The sequence below is a fragment of the Oryctolagus cuniculus genome, chromosome 11, assembly GCF_964237555.1.
Source record: "Oryctolagus cuniculus chromosome 11, mOryCun1.1, whole genome shotgun sequence".
Taxonomy (NCBI): domain Eukaryota; kingdom Metazoa; phylum Chordata; class Mammalia; order Lagomorpha; family Leporidae; genus Oryctolagus; species Oryctolagus cuniculus.
In genome coordinates this window covers 101,549,095-101,570,368 of record NC_091442.1, presented here as the reverse complement: position 1 = coordinate 101,570,368, position 21,274 = coordinate 101,549,095, and the positions used below count along the sequence as shown (strand labels likewise).

The window sequence follows — 21,274 nt, the reverse complement described above, 5'->3', positions numbered from 1 at the left end:
TAGACGGCGACGGCGGCCGTGCCGTTGACGTGGCGCGCGCGGCCCCGCCCGGCTCCACGCCCTCGGGTCCCTGCGCGCGCCCAGGAGCTGGGGTTCCTCTGGTCAGCCGCGGTGACGCCGAGGAAGGGGGAGGTGGGGCTCCGCCTCAGCAGAGGGAGCTGGGAGGCGGGAGTCTGGGAGACTGTGGAGCTGCAGGATGGCTGGGAGAGAAAAGGGACTGGATTCTGGGCGGCGCCAAGGCTGTGCGGGGGCGCGCTCACCGCCGGCGAGGCAAAGGCGGCCAAGTCCTGCTCCCCCCGGCTGAAGAAGCCGCCCCGGGTGTGTCCTCTGGGCCTCCAGACATGTCCGAGGTGAAGAACAGGAAGAAATCTGGGCCCAAGGGAGCCCTCGCGGACCCCGGCAAGCGGAGCGAGGGCGGCCAAAGCTCAGAGGCCCAGGGCGGCCGAGGCGGGGGCTGGGCAGACCCCCGGACGGGCCTGAGCCTCCTGTCGCTGGGGACGTGCCTGGGCCTGGCCTGGTAAGTGGACGCGGAGCCACCCGGGCCGTGTCCGGCCTCCTGTGGTCGCCCTGCTCATCGGAGTCCAGCCCCTGATCCTTCCACCAGACCGGGCATCCCCCTAACCTCCAGCCCCCATGCTGGCGGCTGCTGGTCCCCCAGCCGCGACCCCCGGGGCCGTGCCTCTGAGGTCTGCAGATTAAGGACAAACCTCGTTAGGCGCCTGATCTTTGACGTTGCTGTAAACCGTTACTCGTGGGCGCTGGGTGCCGGTCACATTTGCCCCATAGATGCCTAATGGGAACTTTGTAACCTTTAGATTTCATTATCTCAAAGCAGCAGTGTTAGCTGATTCCAGAGTTGGAAGGATTTCTCCTATTTCGATCAACGTGCATGCGTTGTGAATTTAAAGTCTTCCTAAATTACAGGTTAAACTTCTGTATGCATTGTAAAACTACAAAAACAGAGCGCTTGTGTTTACTTGAGACTAAATATATAGCCTTACACCCAACACAGTTGTTGTTAGGAAAAATTAACATTGGAAACAACCATGGGAAGCTATTTATTTTACTTAACCTATTTTCTTTAGGAATAATCTAACTCATTTTAATAGCAAGACTGACACGGTACGATTAATAGAGTTTACCTTTCTTCATCAATTTGTAAGATATTTAGGAACAGTTGTTACTCTTCCAGAGACCCTGAAGTTCCTCTAATCTAAAACATTTTTGATGCTAGCACATTTTGAATCATACTTTACTGGTGACTCATCCCAGGTCGTGTATTTCTTGAAGTTCATAAAAAATTTGTTAAAATAAAGTGAAATGTTGATTATTATACGTTCTTTTTCTTAAAAAAAAGTATGTTTTACTCAGGTGATACTTGTTTATGTAATTAGGTGTACTGGATTTACTGTTTAAATAAACTGCTCTTACACCTTCAAGTGCCTCACCTTCTTTAGATGAATTTTTTTTTTTTTTTTTTGACAGGCAGAGTGGACAGTGAGAGAGAGAGAGAGAGAGACAGAGAGAAAGGTCTTCCTTTGCCGTTGGTTCACCCTCCAATGGCCGCCGCAGCCAGCACGCTGCAGCCGGCGTACCGCGCTGATCCCATGGCAGGAGCCAGGTACTTATCCTGGTCTCCCATGGGGTGCAGGGCCCAAGCACTTGGGCCATCCTCCACTGCACTCCCTGGCCACAGCAGAATGCTGGCCTGGAAGAGAGGCAACCAGGACAGAATCCGGTGCCCCGACCGGGACTAGAACCCAGTGTGCCAGCGCCGCAAGGCGGAGGATTAGCCTAGTGAGCCGCGGCACCGGCCATGGATGAATTATTTTCAAAATACCTTTTTGTATTGGGAAAGATACTGAGTTAATAGAACTTATGCTAAAACATTTTTGCTGGTTTTAGTTGCTAAATTTATTAATTTCCATTAATTAGCTAAAACTTCATAATCATGTGAGATCAATTACATCACAAAAATGTTCAGCTTTCCTCTAATTTGGTTGCTGTCCTCAGAAAATGCTGCAATAGGAAACTAAACTTTTAAGGAAATAAAACTTGAAATACTGTTGGGGGTTTTTGTTTTTAATTGCCTACCATAAAGACAAAAAACATGTTGCACTGATTTGGAAGTTTAAATTTGAACTATGTCCACAAAATGTTAATGCAGAATCAAAAGTTATTTTTTAAATGGACAGTTATATCATCTTGAAAATAGTTGACTTGGTTGCTCTTATGAAATCTCCCATAAGAATTTAAGTATAAATATGTATACTCTACATATACATATATATATGTATATATACATAACGTATACATATACATTGTTCACTGTGGCAAAATATTCATGGTCAATTTGGGAATTCAAATTTATCCTCATAAGACATTTGCAAGCAATTTTCAAATAAACATTCGGCACCTGTTAAAATAGTTAAAAGCACACTAAAGGTGCTGCGCGCCCCTTGGGATGCTCACATCCCACATGGAAGTGCCTGGGTTCAAGTCTACCTCCACTTCAATGCAGCTTCCTGCTGAAGCACACCCTGGGAGGCAGCAGCTGATGGCTCAAATGCTTGGGTTCCTGTCACCCATGTGGAAGACCTAGATTGAGTTCCACACTCCTTGCTTTGGGCTGGCCCAGTCCTGGTTGTTGCAGGCAGTTGAGCAGTGGACCAGCAGATGGAAATATTGTGTCTCTTTCTCTCTAAGTAAATTCAAGATTTATTTACTTGAAAGGCAGATTTACAGAGACAGGTCTTCCATCAGCTGGTTCAATCCCCAGATGGCTGCAACTGGCAGACTGAAGCCAGAAGCTTCTTCCAGGTTGCCCACATGGGTGCAAAGTCCCAAGGATTTGGGCCATCCTCCGCTACTTTCCCAGGCGCATTAGCAAGGAGCTGGATTGGAAGTGGAGCAGCCAGGGCTTGAACCGATGCCCATATGGGATTGCCGACACTGCAGGCCGGGGCTTTAACTTGCTGTGCCACAGCACCAGCCCCTCTAAGTAAATTAATTTTTTAAAAAAATTTAAAAACCACGCTACCCTTATCATATCAACCTGGATGCCAGTTTGAAAACAGTTTTTCAGAACCAAAGCAGCCTTCTCATGGCACACGTAGCTTCTATAAAATTATTATCAAGCACTTAAAATAGTGTCTAGCACATGTAAGTAGTAAATAAAATGTTTTATAATTCATCACCATTCAGCCCACTTTTCATTGCTTGTGCTTAGTCGTCTTCGTGCTTGTTTTTTCATGCATGAGCTATCCACGTGTAGCAAGGGTGAAATCTGTTTTTATTATGGTGAGAGGCTAACCATTTCAAAAATAACAATCATAAGAATATTTTCACTAACATGAGAGTTCTCTTGAAGTTTATGCTTGATACATAAATTTGAAGAGAAATCCAGAGATGGGTATTAAAAATATTTAATAAAACCAAATGTTCTGGGGCCCAGCTGTGGCACAGCAAGTTAAGTCACTGTATGCAGTGCTGGCATCCCATATGGGCACTAGTTCGAGTGCCAGCTGCTCCACTTCTCATCCAGCTTCCTGCTAATGCACCTGGGAAAGCAGCAAAAAATGGCCCAAGTCCTTACCCACATGGGAGTCCTGGAAGAATCCCCTGGCTCCTGGCTTCTGCCTGACCCACCTCCAATCATTGGAGCCACGTGGGGAGTGAACCAGTGTATGGAAGATTTCTGTCTCTTTCTCTGTTTCTGTAACTGCCTTTCAAATAAATAAAAATAAAATCTTAATAGTAATCCAGTTGGCCTTTCTAGAATCTCCTACCTAGCCCCAAGCCAAAGGAGTATATCAATCTGATTGCCTGGACTTGGAAGATCTCTTATTTTTCCCTCTCTAACTCTGTTTTTCAAATAAATAAAATATTTTTAAAAATCAGAATTCTTAATGTATTTTTGTAGAAGATTAACCTTCACACTCTTTTATAAGAATGCTTTCATTTTGAATAAATTCCCTGATCTATAGGATAAATTACAATGGAGTAACATTGTGAGGTAATGAATAATGAAACTAGCCCCCGAAATTAACTTTCTTTAAGGTGATCTCTCTATCCTTGGCCTCTAGCTCCTGATTTTAGATAAACCTGTACTCTTAAAAAGGAGAGGGGGGGAATTCTTAAAACCCAGGAGTAGGAATGAGATAGCCATTAAAAAATATTATGTCTATCCATCTGTCTTTGAAAATTAGAGTAACTGTTTTCTAATAACCAGAAGATTTAAAAGTTCATATTGGTGCAACTGGAAACCATTATACTTAGTGAAATAAGCCAGTCCCAGAAAGATAACACCTTTCCCCTGATCTGAGGTAACCAACAGAGTACCTGAAATACAATGTGTTGGAGTGAAATAGACATTTTGAAAGTCCATGATTGTTTACAGCCCTTGTCTCTTCAGTTGAGGAACAGTGTTTTCTTTATCTTCTTCATACTATTTGTTGAACTCTTTTACTTAGTGTAGGATTAACTATATGATCATTAAGTAAATTGAAAATAGATCTTTGTAAAAATTAACAATAGGAATGAGAGAGGGAGGAGGAAGAAGAGTATGGAAGTGTCACTATGTTCCTAAAACTGTATATATGAAGTACATTAAACTTGTATAACTTAAAATTTAAAAATAAATTTTAAAAATGTTAATATTGGCATGCATGACAAAAGACAATCTGTATGTAACCTAGGATTGTAAGTATCTCATATGATAGACACTAGCCAGCATCGTCAATCAGAATTTCATGTAACATTGTAAACATTGTTTAAAAAGCAAAAAATTTGGGGCCAGTGTTGTGGTGCAGTGGGGTTAGTCTGCAACGCCAGTATCCTTTGAGTGCTGGTTTGAATCCCGGCTGCTCCACTTCTGATCCAGCTCCCTGCTAAATGTGCACATGGGAAAGCAGCAGATGATAGTCCAAGTACTTGGACCCCTGCCATTAATGTGGGAGACCCAGAGTTCCTGTCTCCTGGCTTTGTTCTGGTCCAGCCCCAACCCTGGCCATTGTGGCCATTTAGGGAGTGAAGCAGCTGATGGAAGATCTCTTCTCTTTTCTCTCCCCCCCGCCCCACTCTCTCCTCTCTAGCTCTGACTTAAAATAATTAAAAAAAAAAAAAAAAAGAAAGCAAAAAATCCATTTTGACTTGGACAGTTTTACAGCAACTGTCAGATGAATGATGCCATTTATGAGTTTGGAACATCACCCACCATCTTGCAAAGATGCACAAAGCTAAGACAGCTGCATTTGAGAAGTGTTTCACCTCATTAAGTTTGGGGATTTTTAAATATTTCTCTTTCACTGGAAATGAAATTTTACTAAACATGGTCAATTAGTGGTTCTCAGCTTGCCTGTGTACCATGTCACCAGGAAAGCTCTTGAAATTTTCAATAGCTCAGCCACATTCCATACCAATCAAATCACAATCTGTGGGTAGGACTCAGGTATTGGACTTTGTTACAGCTGCCAGATGATCCCAATATGCTGTGAAACTTTTGAACTACTGGCCCCAGTAAAATGATTTAGGCAGGCACTTCTCATGGTCCTGCTCCACTGCTTTTTGATGACTCAGTATACAAAGAGTTTCAACTGCTGCTTTTTCTGAGCCTGAAGAATTGAGCTAAAGTAGATAACCAAAATGTATTAGATCCAAGGCATTTCTTTTGTGCTTGCTCATTCAACTCCTGTTCAGATGTTGATTTATTGGGATAGCTCTTTTCCTTTTTTATGCTTCTGCCCTGTACTGTTTGCCAGATGAGGAACACACTCCAATTTTAGAATGTCTAAAGTGCATCTATATCAGTTGTATCACATATCATGGAGTATATTCAATTGTACAGTTTATACACCCTGCATAGCACCTGTGTTCTGTTGTCTCTGACAATGGCTGTCTTGTGTTTTCATACCTCTTCTGTTACTTTGCACTTTCTAATCACTGTCACCTCTCCTTTTATCCCACTGTTTTTCATTAGTCTACTTGCCTACATTTTAGTTTTAAAACTCTTGATAATCTTGTTTCTCCTACATTTCAATGTAAAAGCACTTTTTTTTTCTAGAGATTGCCCAAATGGCCTTGAGAAAAAAAGTTAAGATCAAAGATCTTGTTCTAAATAACGTAATGTATCTTCCTCCAAAATACTTCTTCTGCATATAGCCAATAGATATTTTACATCTTACAGAACTGTGAACTGTGAGCAAGGGCAATGTTCTACTCTTCTTCTCATGAGGTAAGCCAGTACCTACAGTGCACATGGCTGTTTTGAGTGTTCATTAAAATAAAATAAAGGATGCATCTTGGCCATGCAAGAATGTATGTTCTTAACAGAAGAGGGTATAATACTTCTTTGAAGTTCAGATTTAAATGGATATAAATTAGGCAGTAATGATTATTTTTTCTTTTCCAGGTTTGTATTTCATCAGTCAGAAAAGTTTGCAAAGGTGGAAAGCCAGTATCAGTTACTGAAATTAGAAACCACTGACTTCCAAGGACTTCAAAGGAAAATCAGTTTAATTTCAGAAAAGGTAATTATTGATTGACTTATCTGGGGGTGTTTGTCCAGTTTTTCTTCCCCACCACCATTCTACCCCACCAGAATTTCTTTCCTCATGCCTTTTATACCACTACTCTTTTAACTCTCATTGGTCTTTTTTCTACCTCTTGACATTCTCCCTCTAATCCAATTTGGACTTAGATTATATGTATTTTTTTAAGATTTTATTTACTTATCTGAGAGGCACAGTTACAGAGAGAGAGAGATGGAGAGACAAAGAGAAACACCTTCCATCCGCTAGCTCACTCCTCAAATGGCTGCAACAGCCAGAGATGGGCCAATCCAAAGCTGGGGCCAGGAGCTTCTTCCAGGTCTCCCATGTGGGTGCGGGGACCCAAGCACTTGGGCCATCTTCCACTGCTTTCCCAGGCCATCAGCAGAGAACTGGATCAGAAGAGGAGCAGCCGGGACACAAACCAGCACCCATATGGGATGCTGGCACCGCAGACAGAGGTTTAGCCTACCACAGCAGGGCGCCAGCCCCTCAGATTGTACCTTGAAAGGACAAAGATTGTTTTATATAACAATTTCTAATATTGGATAAAACTAATACCTTCATTTTAATATGTTCATTTTCTACTTATGTGTCAGTTATCTAAAGCATTGAATATATGGTTGATCTTTAGGTATGAAGTTAGAATATGAATAGCACTTACTGGAAAAAGATCAATTTTTTTCTTTCCATTTTTAAGGATATATACATATGCATGTATGAATGACTGGTCTAAAAATAAATGTTTCTTTAGACAAATAAGAGTTCTAATGAAAATTAAAATAATATAATGTCTATGTTGTGTTTCTTCAAATTGCAAATGCTGATTTCTACCAGGCATATCATTATTGTGATTCTTAGAAATGTGAGACAAAGCATTTTGTAACCCCCACGTTTTCAGGGTTGAGTCAACTATAATCAGTAAGCATCATGTGAACCTTTTCTAGCTACCAGAAACCAAGCTAGCACTAGGAATCATGCTTTGTTCATTATTCATTCACTAAATCTTTATTCATGTCATAAAGTATACAAGGGCTTGTTCTTGGGACCATGGTGGTCAAGGGTGTTACAAAACTAAGGTGAGGGGTAGGCATTTGGCACAGGATTGAGATGCCTGTTGGGACACCAGCGTTCTGTATCAGGAGTGCTTGGGTTCACATCCAGGCTTCACTGCCAATTCCAGCTTCCTGCTGCGCCTCCTGGAAGACAGCAGGTGATGGCTCAAGTGGTTGTGTCCTTGCCACCCACATGGGAGATGTAGATTGAGTTCCCAGCTCCCAGGCTCGGCCTGGCCCAGGCCTGGCTATTGTGGGTATTGGGGGAGTAAACCAGTGGTTACGAGCAGGCGCTTGCTCTCTCTTTCCCTTTCAAAGAGAGAGATGAAATGGAAGCCCCAAATTCCAGCCACCGCATGCGTGGAATGAGTATGTAATCTTCCAGAAGAGAAGACCGTAGGTGAAAATTGAGCATCTCTACACATGCTGGGTAGTCCAAGGAAGGTGAGCTTGGCTGTGGACAGGAACTGCAGTGGAGTTGATATTTTGACGTAAAACAGAGTTGGAATCTGGTTATAATTGTTGGGAGCATTCCACCTTATTGATTTAAATCCAGAAACTAGAAATTCAGTCTACTTAATTAGAAACTAATGAAAATATATTTTGAACCAAGTTAAATTTCCTTTTTAAATGAAAATTTTTGTGACAAGTAAAATGCTTTTGAGGCAGATTTCAAAATATCATCATAGAATCCAAGAAATCGTCTTTTCATAGCTCTTTGTCTCACAGTCTGCCCTGAGAGTAGTTTGCTAATAGCTGCCTTTTCACAAAGCTGGCCCTAAAGGTCAGCATAATGTCGTAGGAGGGGAGAACAACTGGATGTGGGCTCTCATCACAATTGTGTTCTTCGATAAATCACTTTGACTTCTCTTGGCCTTCATTTCATCACTTATTAAATAAGATTTTTAAATGCATAAGACAACATTTAATATATATGCAAACTCTGAAAACCTTCAAGCACTAATTTAAGGTATTTGCTTTAAAAAAAAAACTGTTAAAATATATTGACAGCCTATAAATGCTAGTTACTGTGGTATACTAGTCACTAAATGTTTTCACATTAAATGTTGAGAGTTATTTTCCTGGTAAGTTGATCTTGGACCTGAGGAATACCACCTCTGATGACAGTGATGTTCTTCTGGTGAACAGCCTAAATGGGAAGACACCTCAGATGAAGATAAGTTTGCCTCTTCAGAATACTGCTAATGAAAGTACTAAACCTAATACTGCACACATACTACCAATATATCAGTACTTCTCAGAAGTGGTATTTTAAGGGAGTTTGTACTATAGCTATGTATGTACATTCAAAATAATTTCTAAACAATGTCTCAGAGTGCTCCAGTTATCTTACTCGGTACGGTCAGTATGGATACACTATGCTACCTATCACCTGCAACTTCTTTAGGTCTTGATTGGGGTGGGCCCAGGAGGCATATGGCATTTTTCTTAAACACCAGCAAACTTGGCCTTGTATACTGAAATATGGGGACCATGAAAAAACTATGACTTGGTCTCTTCCCCTAAGGAATTTAGATAGAAGCTTTCAGAACTTCACATGGATAATTCATCAGTCTGTTAAAGAATCAGATTTCAGAGTCACTTCTAAGCCTCTTTTTCACTGACCTCCAACTTCGTATCTCTACTCTGAGCATACATTGTTCCCTGTGCTAACTCTGTTGTGATACTAATCATAGTAGATGTGATTTTTGTCAGTAATGTGCCTCCCTTACTTGTCTTTAGAGTGAATACTCTGTGTTTTCTATTTCCCTAGCATCTAATAATGGAACTAGCTCACAGCATACACTCAATGGATCTTATTGTGACTCTAGAATATAGAACACGGAAGACCCAAAACAGTATCTCCCCTATCAAATTGTGAAATCAAGGATTACTATGTGTATATTTTACATCCAACGTCTAGTACAAAGCCTGCCACAGAAACACTCTCAGCATTTTTAAATTATTTTTGCTAAGTGCCAAATATGTGGGAGGTGCATAATTAATCAGTTTTACAGGACAGGTGTCCAGCCTGACCGGTGTTCAGGCTGTCAGAATTAGAGCTGTGGAAGGGTGTTGCACTAAAGGACTGAGATCTTGCCTGACCCTTAAAGTCAGGATAGAACTTAAGTAAGGAGGAGAAGAGAATAGCACAGGGAGAGGTATTAGAATTTGGGACTTTATTCTAGAAATATTAGGAAACACCAATGGTTTTTCAAAAGAGTACCATGATACACAAGCAGTTTTTAAAAGCTTAATTTGCTATTAGGGTGATATAGAGAAGAAGTGACTAGATAAGACTCCTTCTAGACTACTTCCCCAGATCACTAAAGTCTGGGTTGGGTCTCCACTTAAATGTTTCCATTGTCTTTCACCTGTCACAGTGCATATAGGCACATCCTTCTCCCCAGTTAAACTAAGCTGCTGGGCAGAACTGTGTTTTTTGTTTTTATTTTTTTTGGTCTTGGTTTTGGTACATTCTTCAACACAATGCTGCAAGCATTTGATGAATTAATGATCACTTCTAGACATTTTAGTAGTCTCCAAAGCTGTTGTCTATGCATGTGTAGACTAAAGAGGTCCATGACCTGGCCTTTTTATATTCCAGATACATATTAGGAGGTATCAGAGGCCTACCATGGTTTTCTTTTTTTTTTATAGGAAAAAATGCATTTTATTTAATGACCAAGTACACACACATATTCACATGTATCACTAAAACAATATTTACTTTTACCCAGTGGGACCCATCACAAAATGTTCTGCTCTTGTTCTTGCATTTTAAAATTAAGTAAACAAATTTTGCAGATCATGAATCTGTCATAAACTATAACTGCTGCAGAAAATTGTCAGCAGTAATTTACAGTCTTCCTCCTTCTTAGAATTAGCCCACTATAGCATTCATTACTCAGAGAGAGGAAAATCTTACATAGCCTTGCTACTGTGTACCAGCCTGGACTGGTTTATCACCTACCCTTCCAGGCCTAACAGCTGAGGAAATGACTTGCAACCGTGTAATAGGGCCCTATGTCTGTTAAATATTTTGTATAAAATTTGATCCCTATTTGATCTCCACAACAACCCTGTGAGGTAGGCAGGGAGAATATTGTCAGATTCACTTTACAGATAATGAAGTTGAAGTTCAGAGAGGTTAAGTAACTTCCCCAGTTACTGTATATGTTGCAGGAGGCAGAGTAAATACAGCAAGACTCAACAACCTTTAGGTTGAGAGCTCTCGTCCCAGTACAATACAGTTTCTAACCTTAAGTATTTTTATCACCTCATTCTTTTTTAAATTATTGATTCAACATTATAGAGGATACAACAAAAGATTTAATTTGAAACTTATGCCAAGCTTATGCTTCTCCAACCATGGCCACAGAAAATAAATGTTTTTAGAAAGCACAGTTCTTTTGACTCTAGTCTAATGGAACATAAGTAACAGGAAAGACCTTCAAGGTCAAAAAAATTGAAGAGAAGTCAGAGGAAGGGATATAAAAGGGATGTTATTAATGGGTTTCAGTCCCTTTAAGCTTTGACTTTTGTGAGAGGGTTCAATGGAGAGGTTTAATGCAGATGAGACTTGAAACTTTTGAAGAGGATCTGAGTCTTGATGAGGTTATTCAAACTCAAATCTTGAATGCACAATGATAGGCCATGCTCTTCAAAAACTTGGTACTTTATGCTCTCTCAAATTGCTAGGATTTGAATGCCACCATACAAATTGATTCATGTTTTTTGTCTATTAATGGTCTGTGGCTTTCTTTAGATGAAGTCCATGTTAGAATCCATAGTTATCAGTGTTCTGCAAAACTGCAGGAGATCCAAGGCTCCCATCGGACCACAGATGAACCACCCCTCTCATCACAACACCTACCACCCTACTATGGTTTTCACATGCTTAGAACACTTTACCATTTGATATGAACTTGCCCTACTAAAGATTTAAAGATAAATTTATTTACTTATTTATTTATCTGAAAAGAGTAACAGAAAGGGGGTGATACCAACAGAGTCCTCCATCCACTGGTTCACTCCCCAAGTGTCCATAACACCTGGACCTGGACTAGGCCAAAGCCAGGAGACAGGAACTCCATCAAGGTCTCCCACAAGGGTGGCAGGAACCCAAATACTTAGGTCACCATTTGCTGTCCCCCAGGGACATTCGCAGGAATCTGGACCAGAAGTAGAGGCAGGACTCAATCCCAGGCCTCCAAAAAACCCACAGCACAAAAAAATGCATTTCCCTAAACTGTTTTCTTTTTCATTCATTCTTGCCTTTGTAAAATGTGATTGCTAGTACCTTCTCTGTAAGAGGTTAATCAAAAAAGGTATATTTTTTTTTCCAGGTAGGAACTCCTCCAGAATCATAGCATTTAGGAAAAGTAAAAAAAAAAAAAAGCTAAATAACAATAAAAATGACATGTATGTTACTTTCATAGGAGCAAAAAAAAGGAAAAATGATGTATTTCAAGCTTCTCTAGCATTTTTAAGAAATATTTATTTATTTATTTTGAAAGTGAGAGAGAGAGAAAGGAAGAGACACACAGAGAGAGAGGTCTTTATCAACTGGCCTACATCCCAAATGGTTGCAATGACCAAGACTGGGCCAGGCTGAAGCCAGGAGCCAGGAGCTGCTCCCAGGTCTCCCAAGTGGGTGGCAGGGGCCCAAACACCTGAGCCATCTTCTGCTGCTTTTCCCAGGCCTTTAGCAGGTAACTGGAACTGAAGTGGAACAACCAGGACACAAACCAGCACCCATAATGGGATACTGGCATCACAGGAAGCAGTATAGCCCACTATACCACAACACCAGCCCCTTCTCCAACATTTTTATCCTCAATATATCTTTATGAAGATGCACAAGTTGGGGCCTGCACTGTGGCACAGCGTGTTATGCCACTGCCTGCAGCAATGGTTTGAGTCCTGGCTATTCCACTTCCAATCCAGCTCCCTGCTAAAGCACCTGGGAAAGCAGTGGAAAATGGCCCAAGTCCCTGGACACCTGCACCCGCGTGGGAGACCCAGAAGCAGCTCCTTGCTCCTGGCTTCAATCTGGCCCAACCCTAGCCGTTGTAGCCATTTGAGGAGTGAACCAGCAGATGAAAGATCGCCCTCTGTGTCTATCCTTCTCTCTCTCTAACTCTGCCTTTAAATAAATAAGTAAATTTTTTTGAAAAAGAAAAAGAAAATGCATAAATATCCAGGATTCAGGTGTATATTTTTCTAAAATGAGGCTAATCTAGTAAATTTGTTTAAAACAAATCAATAAATGTTTTTGTCCATATAATTCTGATATACTTGGATAGTTTAGACATCCTCAGAATTTGAAGTGGGTATATTATGCTCCTTATTGTTAAAGTTTGTTTCTCCAATGTAAAAATTATTAAGTAGCCTTAGGAATTGTTTTGTGTTATAAATGCAGCTTGAGTCTACTGAAAGTATCCTGCAGGAAGCTACATCATCCATGTCTTTGCTGACCCAGTTTGAACAGGAAGTATCCAGCCTCCAAAGTATCATGCATGACATTCAAAATAATGAAGAAGTGCTCACTCAAAAGATGCAAAACCTTAATCAAAAACTCCAGAATATTACAGATTTCTGGAAGAGAAGCCTAGAAGAAATGAATGTTAACACAGACATTTTCAAATCAGAAGCAAAACACATACATTCTCAAGTTACTGTCCAAATCAACTCTGCTGAGCAAGGAATAAAATTGCTCACTGAACGGCTAAAAGATTTGGAAGATAGCACACTAAGAAATATTAGAACAGTAAAAAGACAAGAAGAAGAGGATCTTCTGAGAGTAGAAGAGCAGCTTGGCTCTGATACAAAAGCAGTTGAAAAGCTAGAAGAGGAGCAGCACGCTCTCTTTGCCAGAGATGAAGATCTGACTAATAAACTTTCCAACTATGAACCGAAAGTTGAAGAATGCAAGACACATTTACCAACAATTGAAAATGCTATTCGCTCTATTCTCAGAGTCTCTCAGGATCTGATAGGAACAGAAAAGAAAATGGAAGACTTGACTTTGCAGATGTTTAATATGGAAGATGATATGCTGAAAGCAGTATCTGAAATAATGGAGATGCAGAAAACCCTTGAAGGAATGCAGTATGACAATAGCATACTAAAGATGCAAAATGAACTGGATGTTCTAAAAGGAAAAGTTCGTGACTTTGCAGCATATTCAAGTACAAAAGAAAAGGGAATTCTAGAAGATCATACTCTAGAAAATAAAAGAATTGATGATGACTTTTAAATTCACATTTATTCTGATGACCTATATCATTATATGTAAATTGATCAGTTTCATGTTTTTGGGTTATTTGAAAATGCCTCACTTTATCCTGCATTATTGGAAGATAGGTGAGATATCTACACACATGGATTATCCACATAATTAGAGCTTATATTTTTTAACTAAAACATTTTTTGTTTTTATCATTTAAAATAGAAAAAATTTGCAAATATACATTTCTCTATTTTAAAACAATATGTTTAGTGTTTTGAAAACATTTTTCTAATAATGAATGAGCGTCATTATTAATTTCACATACTATTTTGGGCCCAAATACACTGCTGTCTCTAGGAACTATTAAACAGTTTTTACCATTTCATTAAATTACTGTTTTTCAAACCTGTGTCTATATCTTATACCTTTTCTATCAACTTACCTTGCTGTCAGGTTAGTTGGGAATATGCCTGTTTCAGCCATATTCTTCATGTTCCTTTGTAATTCACTGCAGGCTGAAAATCCATATAACCAAGTTCATAGGAATTTTGTTCAAATAAAAGTTAATGTGCCTGAGGGAGAGCCTGGAGGCTTTGCTATGAATTACTATGCACTTTCTAGAAATTATAAAGCCTGGAGCCGGTGCCGCGGCTCACTAGGCTAATCCTCCGCCTTGCGGCGCCAGCACACTGGGTTCTAGTCCTGGTCGGGGCACCGGATTCTGTCCCGGTTGCCCCTCTTCCAGGCCAGCTCTCTGCTGTGGCCAGGGAGTGCAGTGGAGGATGGCCCAAGTCCTTGGGCCCCCACCCCATGGGTCTCCCACCCCATGATGGGAGACCAGGAGAAGCACCTGGCTCCTGCCTTCGGATCAGCATGGTGCGCCGGCTGCATCGCAGTGGCCATTGGAGGGTGAACCAACGGCAAAGGAAGACCTTTCTCTTTCTCTCTCTCTCTCACTGTCCACTCTGCCTGTCAAAAAAAAAAAAAAAAAAAAAAAAAAAAAAAAAAGAAATTATAAAGCCTGGGAAATGATTTCTTTTTTGTTAAGGTTCTAAACTGTGTTACAGATACTAGTAAGAAATTTTAAATACACTTAAATATGTGCTTATTTAAGACCTTCCTTATGAATTGTGTTATGAGCTTTTGGATTATCTTCATATACATGGGCTTTTTAATAGAAAGCTTTTATTTAATAAATATAAATTTTATAGGTACAACTTATGGATTATAGCGGTTCTTCCCCCCATACCCACCCTCCCACCTCCAAACCGTCCCACCTCCTACTCCCTCTACCATTAAGGTTCTGTTAGACTCTTGAGTTTGCTAGATATATGATCTCTAGATAAACGAGTCTACTTAAAATAAAAATACACCAACAAACTTATGAAAAGGAAAGGCAGCATTATAATAAATGGTGACAAATGTGATATTACAAATATGATATTACAAGTATGTCATTAAGGGCCAGCACTATGATGTAGTAGATTAAGCCGCCACCTGCAGCATCCCTTATGGACACTGGTTCATGTCTGGGCTGCTCCTCTTCCAATTGAGTGCTTTGCTAATGGGCCTGGGAAAACAGTGTAAGGTGGCCCAAGCACTTGGGCCCCTGCACCCGCGTGTGAGACCCAAAGAAGCTCCTGGCTCCTGTTATCAAGTTTAATAACAACTTTATTTGAACTTATATATACCCTGGTAATGGTTATAGAGAGTAAATAAAAACAAGATGACCACTGTACTCTATAGTGACATTTACAAGGGAAGCGAAAACTTGTACTTCTACCTTATTACATGAGTAAATTATTGAAATATATTTACATGTAGATGTTTGTGTCTCTGTGTATTCCTTTACTAAGCAGGTTTTCCTGTTTTTAAAAAACTGCATTAGGGACCAGTGTTACAGTGGGCTAAGCCGCTGCCTACAATGCTGGCATCTCATATGGTACCAGTTTCAGCCCCTGCTGTTATGGCCATCTGGGGAGTGAACCTGTGGATGGAAGATATCTTTCTCTGTCTCTCCCTCTTTCTCTGGAATGCTGCCATTCAAATAAATAACTAAAAAAGAGAGAAAGAGAGAGAGAGAGAGAGAAAGACTCCCTAGAGATAAATACACTCATATGTCTTCCTCTGTTTCTTCGATTCATTTATTTCAAACTTGAAATTTCAAAAACTTCCCTGTATGTCAGATATTAAATTACATTGTTCATCTTTTCTTTAAGGAAAACTACCAATATCCTAAGACTCATTTTCTTAGCTTTGTAATTAATGAAAAATTCTATCAATTATGAAGCAGCACTTGGGTTGCCCCCTGGCACCCCTCTCCATTCCAGATTCCTGCTAATGCGCACCCTGGGAAGCAGCAGGTGATAGCCCTAGTACCTGAATCCCTGCCACCAACCAAGGAAACCCAGCCTGAGTTCCAGGCTCCTGGTTCCAACTTGGCACCAACTTGTGAGCATTTGGGGAGTGAACCAGTAGATGGAAAAATCTCTGCAGGGCTTTCTTTCTGCCTTTCATATTTATTTTTTTTTTTTAATTTTAAACTACAATTTCAAGACTATTACACTATAAGCTACCAAGTGAGACAAAGAGGTTTACCAGCAGCTCCCTAATCTGATCCTTCTAAGAAGCAGCTAAGCTCTTTCCGAGGTGCTGGAATTATGTAATGCTCTTAAGCTACAGTTACTCTGCCAGAATGGATACGTTAATAAAATGTGACCGAAAAATCAAATAGATGAAAGTAGGCTACCTACTCCTTTCACCCTTGGGAGACTGTTTCAGCAAATACACTGTATTAGAGAACGTTCTCCTTAAAAATAAAACATGGTTTTGCAATTACTAGTTGATTTCCTTCCTAATTGAAGCTACTCCTTAATGTCCTATCCCACAATAACATTTTCACAAAGCTGATTTCTCTAACAAAAACAGTTTGAATCACCTCCTCCATGAATGATTAACATAATGTAAAGCAATTGAAGAGAAAAAAATCCTAAAATACGTTTTAAAACCAAACATATGATGGCCAAGGAAGGAATTGCTACTTTGACTTCACTGTCATACTGTCCCATTTCAGCACTTCACCATAATTCTTTTGCACCTATTTAAAGTTAAAACTATTTACAACCATTTAAAGTTAAAACTGCCATCAAAACAATATTCTGAGCATATTATGTTTTTATTTGCATTGAACTAAATTTATGTTAATAAAAATAGCTGAGTAAGCCAAATTCAACTTAAGAAAGATAATTCACAAAGAAATACACATTTTGGCCTGCGCCGCGGCTCACTAGGCTAATCCTCCACCTTGCGGCGCCGGCACACGGGGTTCTAGTCCCGGTCAGGGCACTGGATTCTGTCCTGGTTGCCCCTCTTCCAGGCCAGCTCTCTGCTGTAGCCAGGGAGTGCAGTGGAGGATGGCCCGAGTACTTGGGCCCTGCACCCCATGGGAGACCAGGATAAGTACCTGGCTCCTGCCATCGGATCAGCGTGGTGTGCCAGCCGCGGCAAAAGGAAGACCTTTCTCTCTGTCTCTCTCTCACTGTCCACTCTGCCTGTCAAAAAAAAAAAAAAAAAAGAAAGAAAGAAAGAAAAGAAATACACATTTTAAGAAAAAAAAGTTTCTTTTAAACTACAAATTTAATTTTGTAAAGATGTTTTGCATTTTGCAATTTGTTTTATTCTTGCTCTCTGAGTTTCAAATTATCCATTTATAGACATTCTACATCCAAACTATACTACAAGCTCTCAGAAAGTAGAGACTATTCTCTTTTTTCTTAATATTTTAAATTTGAACAGTAGAGAGAGAACTTGCATCCACTGCTTCACTCCCCAAATTCCTGCAACATCTGGAGCTAGGCCAGGAACTCCATCTGGGTCTCTCACATGGGTGGTAGGGACCCAAGTACTTGAGCCATCAAATACTGCCTGCCAGGACTTGAACCTGGTGCTCTGATATGGGATGCAGGCTTCCTAGGTGGCATTTTAACCAACGCATCAAACACCTACTGCCCCCCTTCGTTTCTTTTCTTCTTTTTTTTTTTTTTTTTTTAAGATATATTGATTGATTTGAAAAGCAGAGTTGACAGAGAGAGGGAAAAATGGTGGGGGAGGGAGGAAGTGGGTGTTTGGTGTTTCCATCTGCAGGTTCACTCCCCAAATGTTCACAATGGCAGGAACTGGTCAAGTCCAAATCCAGGAGCCAGGAGCTTCTTCAGGGTTTCTCATGTGGGTGCAGGGGTCCAAGGACTTGGGCCATCTTCCACTGCTTTCCCAGGCACATTAGCAGGGAGTTGATGGAAGCAGAGCAGCCAGCTCAAACCTGTACCCATTTGGGATGATAGCACTGCAGGCAGCAGCTTTATCCATTACACCACAACACCATTTCCCTTTATTCATTTATTTTCACTTTATTTGAAAGGCAGCGTAGGGGAGAATCTTCTACTTTAAAACATAGTCCTGGGGCTAGCACTGTGGCGTAGCGAGTAAGGTCGCCGCCTGCAGTGTGGGCATCCCATATAGGTGCTGGTTCGAGTCCTGGCTGTTCCACTTCCAATCCAGTTCTCTGCAGTGGCCTGGGAGAGCAGTAGAAGATGGTCCAAGTCCTTGTGTCCCTGCACCTGTGTGGGAGACCCAGAAGAAGCTCTGGCTCGTAGCTTCAGATTGGCCCAGCTCCAGCTGTTGCAGCCATTTGGAAGAGTGAACCAGGGGATAAAAGATCTCTCTGTCTCTTCCTCTCTGTCTGTAACTCTGCCTCTCAAATAAAATTAAAAAAATAAATAAATAAATAAATACAACTGCCCCGTTACCACACACACACACACACACTCTCACACTTAAAACCCAAAACCCATTACCATCACCAACAATAAAAATAACAACTTGAAATGTTGCCAGGCAGTTGAGTGGCTCAACATGTTTATCAGCTAATATGTCCAAGTTTAAACCAGAATGGCAATTTAGAGATATCAGGATATAATGTATGAGCATATACATACATCAAAACATCAGATTATATACCATAAGTATATTAATAAAGCTGAAAAAATGTTACCTAGTCTCACTTCACAATCTACCAAAGCCCATTGCAGAGATTTCCATTTTCATTTTCCAGCAACTGAAAATCACATCACTTCCATTTAGCTCATTTTGTTACAACACAGAAGACCTATATTTCAAAAATGATAACAGAAAAATGTAATTTCCAGTAGCATTTTGTGAAATGGCCTTAATATTTACCTTCTTATTCTTTAGTAATGAACTTAAATTGTTCCAAAGGATCTTACTTTTGAAGTCATCTTTTACCATATGCTTTCCCAAACAGCAGTGAAGTTGTAGGTAAAAATAACACATTAAAATTTAAGTTGAATTATGTTAAACTTTTAGTGGACTTAATCATTGTGGTATTATATTTTCTTATAGTGTCAGAAATCTGAAGCTGTCATGGAACAATTGAAGTCTTTACAAATAAATGCTCATCTAAAGCGTCTACAGGAGGAAATTTATGAAGTAAAAACTTGGTCTGGCAGGATAACTGAAAAACAGGATATTTTGAGCAACAATTTGACAACTCTTTCTGAAGACATTACAAAAGTAGACCAAAGTACAACTTCGTTGGCAAAAGATGTCAGTCTCAAGATTACAACTGTAAAAACAGACATACGACGCATTTCAGGTTTAGTAACTGATGTAACATCATTGACAGATTCTGTGCAAGAACTAGAAAATAAAATAGAAAAAGTAGAAGAAAATACAGTAAAAAACATAGGTGATCTTCTTTCCAGCAGCATTGACCGAACAGCACTGCTCCGAAAGACAGCATCAGAAAACTCACAAAGAATTAACTCTGTTAAGAAGACACTAACTGAACTGAAGAGTGATTTCAACAAGCACGCGGATAGATTTTTAAGCTTAGAAAGTGACAGAGCAAAAGTCCTGAAGACAGTGACCTTTGCAAATGGTCTAAAACCAAAGGTATATAATCTAAAGAAGGACTTTGCCCGTTTGGAACCACTGATAAATGACTTAACACTACGCATTGGGAGATTGGTTACTGACTTACTACAAAGAGAAAAAGAAATTGCTCTCTTAAATGAAAAAATATCTAATTTAACAATAGTCCGGGCTGAGATTAGTGATATTAAAGATGAAATAACACACATTTCAGATATGGATTAGTTTGACATTTAGGTTAGATCAAGGTGACTTTTTTATTTTAAAAGCAGGACCACTGTTATGTATGGGAAGACTGATAAATCAGAAATAGTGATATTTTGGAAAGAATACCATTTTGTATTTGATTCTATTTTATACAGGAAAAATAAAATTCTTAAACAACATTTTATTTTCCAAAGTAAATAATATAAAACCTACACTGGTAACTTATAGCAAGAACCTTATCCATACCCTTACATACTCTTAGACAATAGCACACATACACATGCACATACCCTCAGTGCCCATCAGGAACCACAGTATATATGGTTGGGGCCCTGACTGAAGAACCTCTCCTTAGTGGGCAGGGCTGTAGAATTCAATCAGAGGTGGAAAACGCCCAGCTATAAAAGCTTAAGAAATCATTTGGTCTTGCCCTGCAAGGGCTAGCCCAGGTCAAAGCCAGGAGTTAGAAGCTCCATCTGGGTTTCCTATGTGGGTGCAGGGGCCCAAGGACTTGGACCGTCCTCCACTGCCTTCCTAAGTGCACCAGCACAGAGCTACATCAGAAATGGAGCAGGTGGGACCTGAACCGGTGCCCATATGGGATGCTGGCACTGCAGGCAATGGTTTAACTTGCTACATCACAGCACCAATCCCAGTTACTATTTTTTAAAGGTTTATTCATTTATTTGAAAGGTAGAGTTAGAGAGAGGTCAGTTTTTGATCCATTGGTTCACTCCCCAAATGGCCACAATGGCAGGAGCTGAGCCTATCCCAAGCCAGGAGCCAGGAACTTCTTCCATGTCTCCGACATGGGTGCAGGGGCCCAAGGACTTGGGCCATCTTGTACTGCTTTCCCAGGCCATAGCAGAGAGCTGGATGGGAAGTGAAGCAGCTAGGATTTGACCCAGAGCCCATATGGGATGCCGGAACTGCACGCACCAGCCCCCCAGCTATTATTCTAATAGCTTTATTTTAACTAGGAAACTACTACCCAGAAAATGTGGAAAACTTAAATACTTAACGGAAAAAAGCATAAAATAACCAATCAAGCCAAACACGCAAAGGAAACTATGTAAAAAAAATCACTTGATAATTACCAGAAAATGTGAAAGCAGCACCTCCTGAACCAGAATCCAGCTGACTTCTTCACTGGAATTCCTAACACTCTAAATATGTGAAAATATACCAAAAACAGTAAAAGGATGAGCTATAAGTAATTATCAAGTAGTTATTCTTCCCACACTCCTCCTTGTAAAGACTGCTGCCTGCGTGTCACAGCA

The 21,274-nt window shown here is 40.3% G+C and overlaps 1 protein-coding gene across 3 annotated transcripts; it reads left to right on the top strand.

Annotated features, from left to right (window-relative positions):
* The first annotated feature begins 1 nt into the window (after nucleotide 1).
* Nucleotides 2-20,173, top strand: IKBIP (IKBKB interacting protein). 3 transcript variants are annotated; one of them, XR_007919762.2, is made up of 4 exons: nucleotides 71-517; nucleotides 6,410-6,527; nucleotides 13,029-13,972; nucleotides 19,257-20,173. XR_007919762.2 is itself a non-coding variant. In XM_017342039.3 (3 exons), exons 1-3 carry the CDS (start codon nucleotides 342-344, stop codon nucleotides 13,863-13,865), a joined length of 1,131 nt encoding a protein of 376 aa, XP_017197528.2. In that variant the 5' UTR covers nucleotides 2-341; the 3' UTR covers nucleotides 13,866-15,661. The 3 variants fall into 3 exon arrangements, 2 of the variants coding, with proteins under 2 accessions (XP_017197528.2, XP_051702524.1); XM_017342039.3 differs by lacking the exon at nucleotides 19,257-20,173 and having other exon boundaries at nucleotides 2-517; nucleotides 13,029-15,661; XM_051846564.2 differs by lacking the exon at nucleotides 13,029-13,972 and having other exon boundaries at nucleotides 57-517.
* Nucleotides 20,174-21,274: the final 1,101 nt, after the last annotated feature.

Excerpts from the sequence above, each read along its gene's own strand:
- IKBIP (XM_017342039.3), top strand. The coding sequence starts at position 342 with ATGTCCGAGGTGAAGAACAGGAAGAAATCTGGGCCCAAGGGAGCCCTC. Across the intron at positions 518-6,409 it reads ACGTGCCTGGGCCTGGCCTG|GTTTGTATTTCATCAGTCAG; the intron begins GTAAGTGGACGC and ends TTTCTTTTCCAG. Across the intron at positions 6,528-13,028 it reads TCAGTTTAATTTCAGAAAAG|CTTGAGTCTACTGAAAGTAT; the intron begins GTAATTATTGAT and ends TTATAAATGCAG.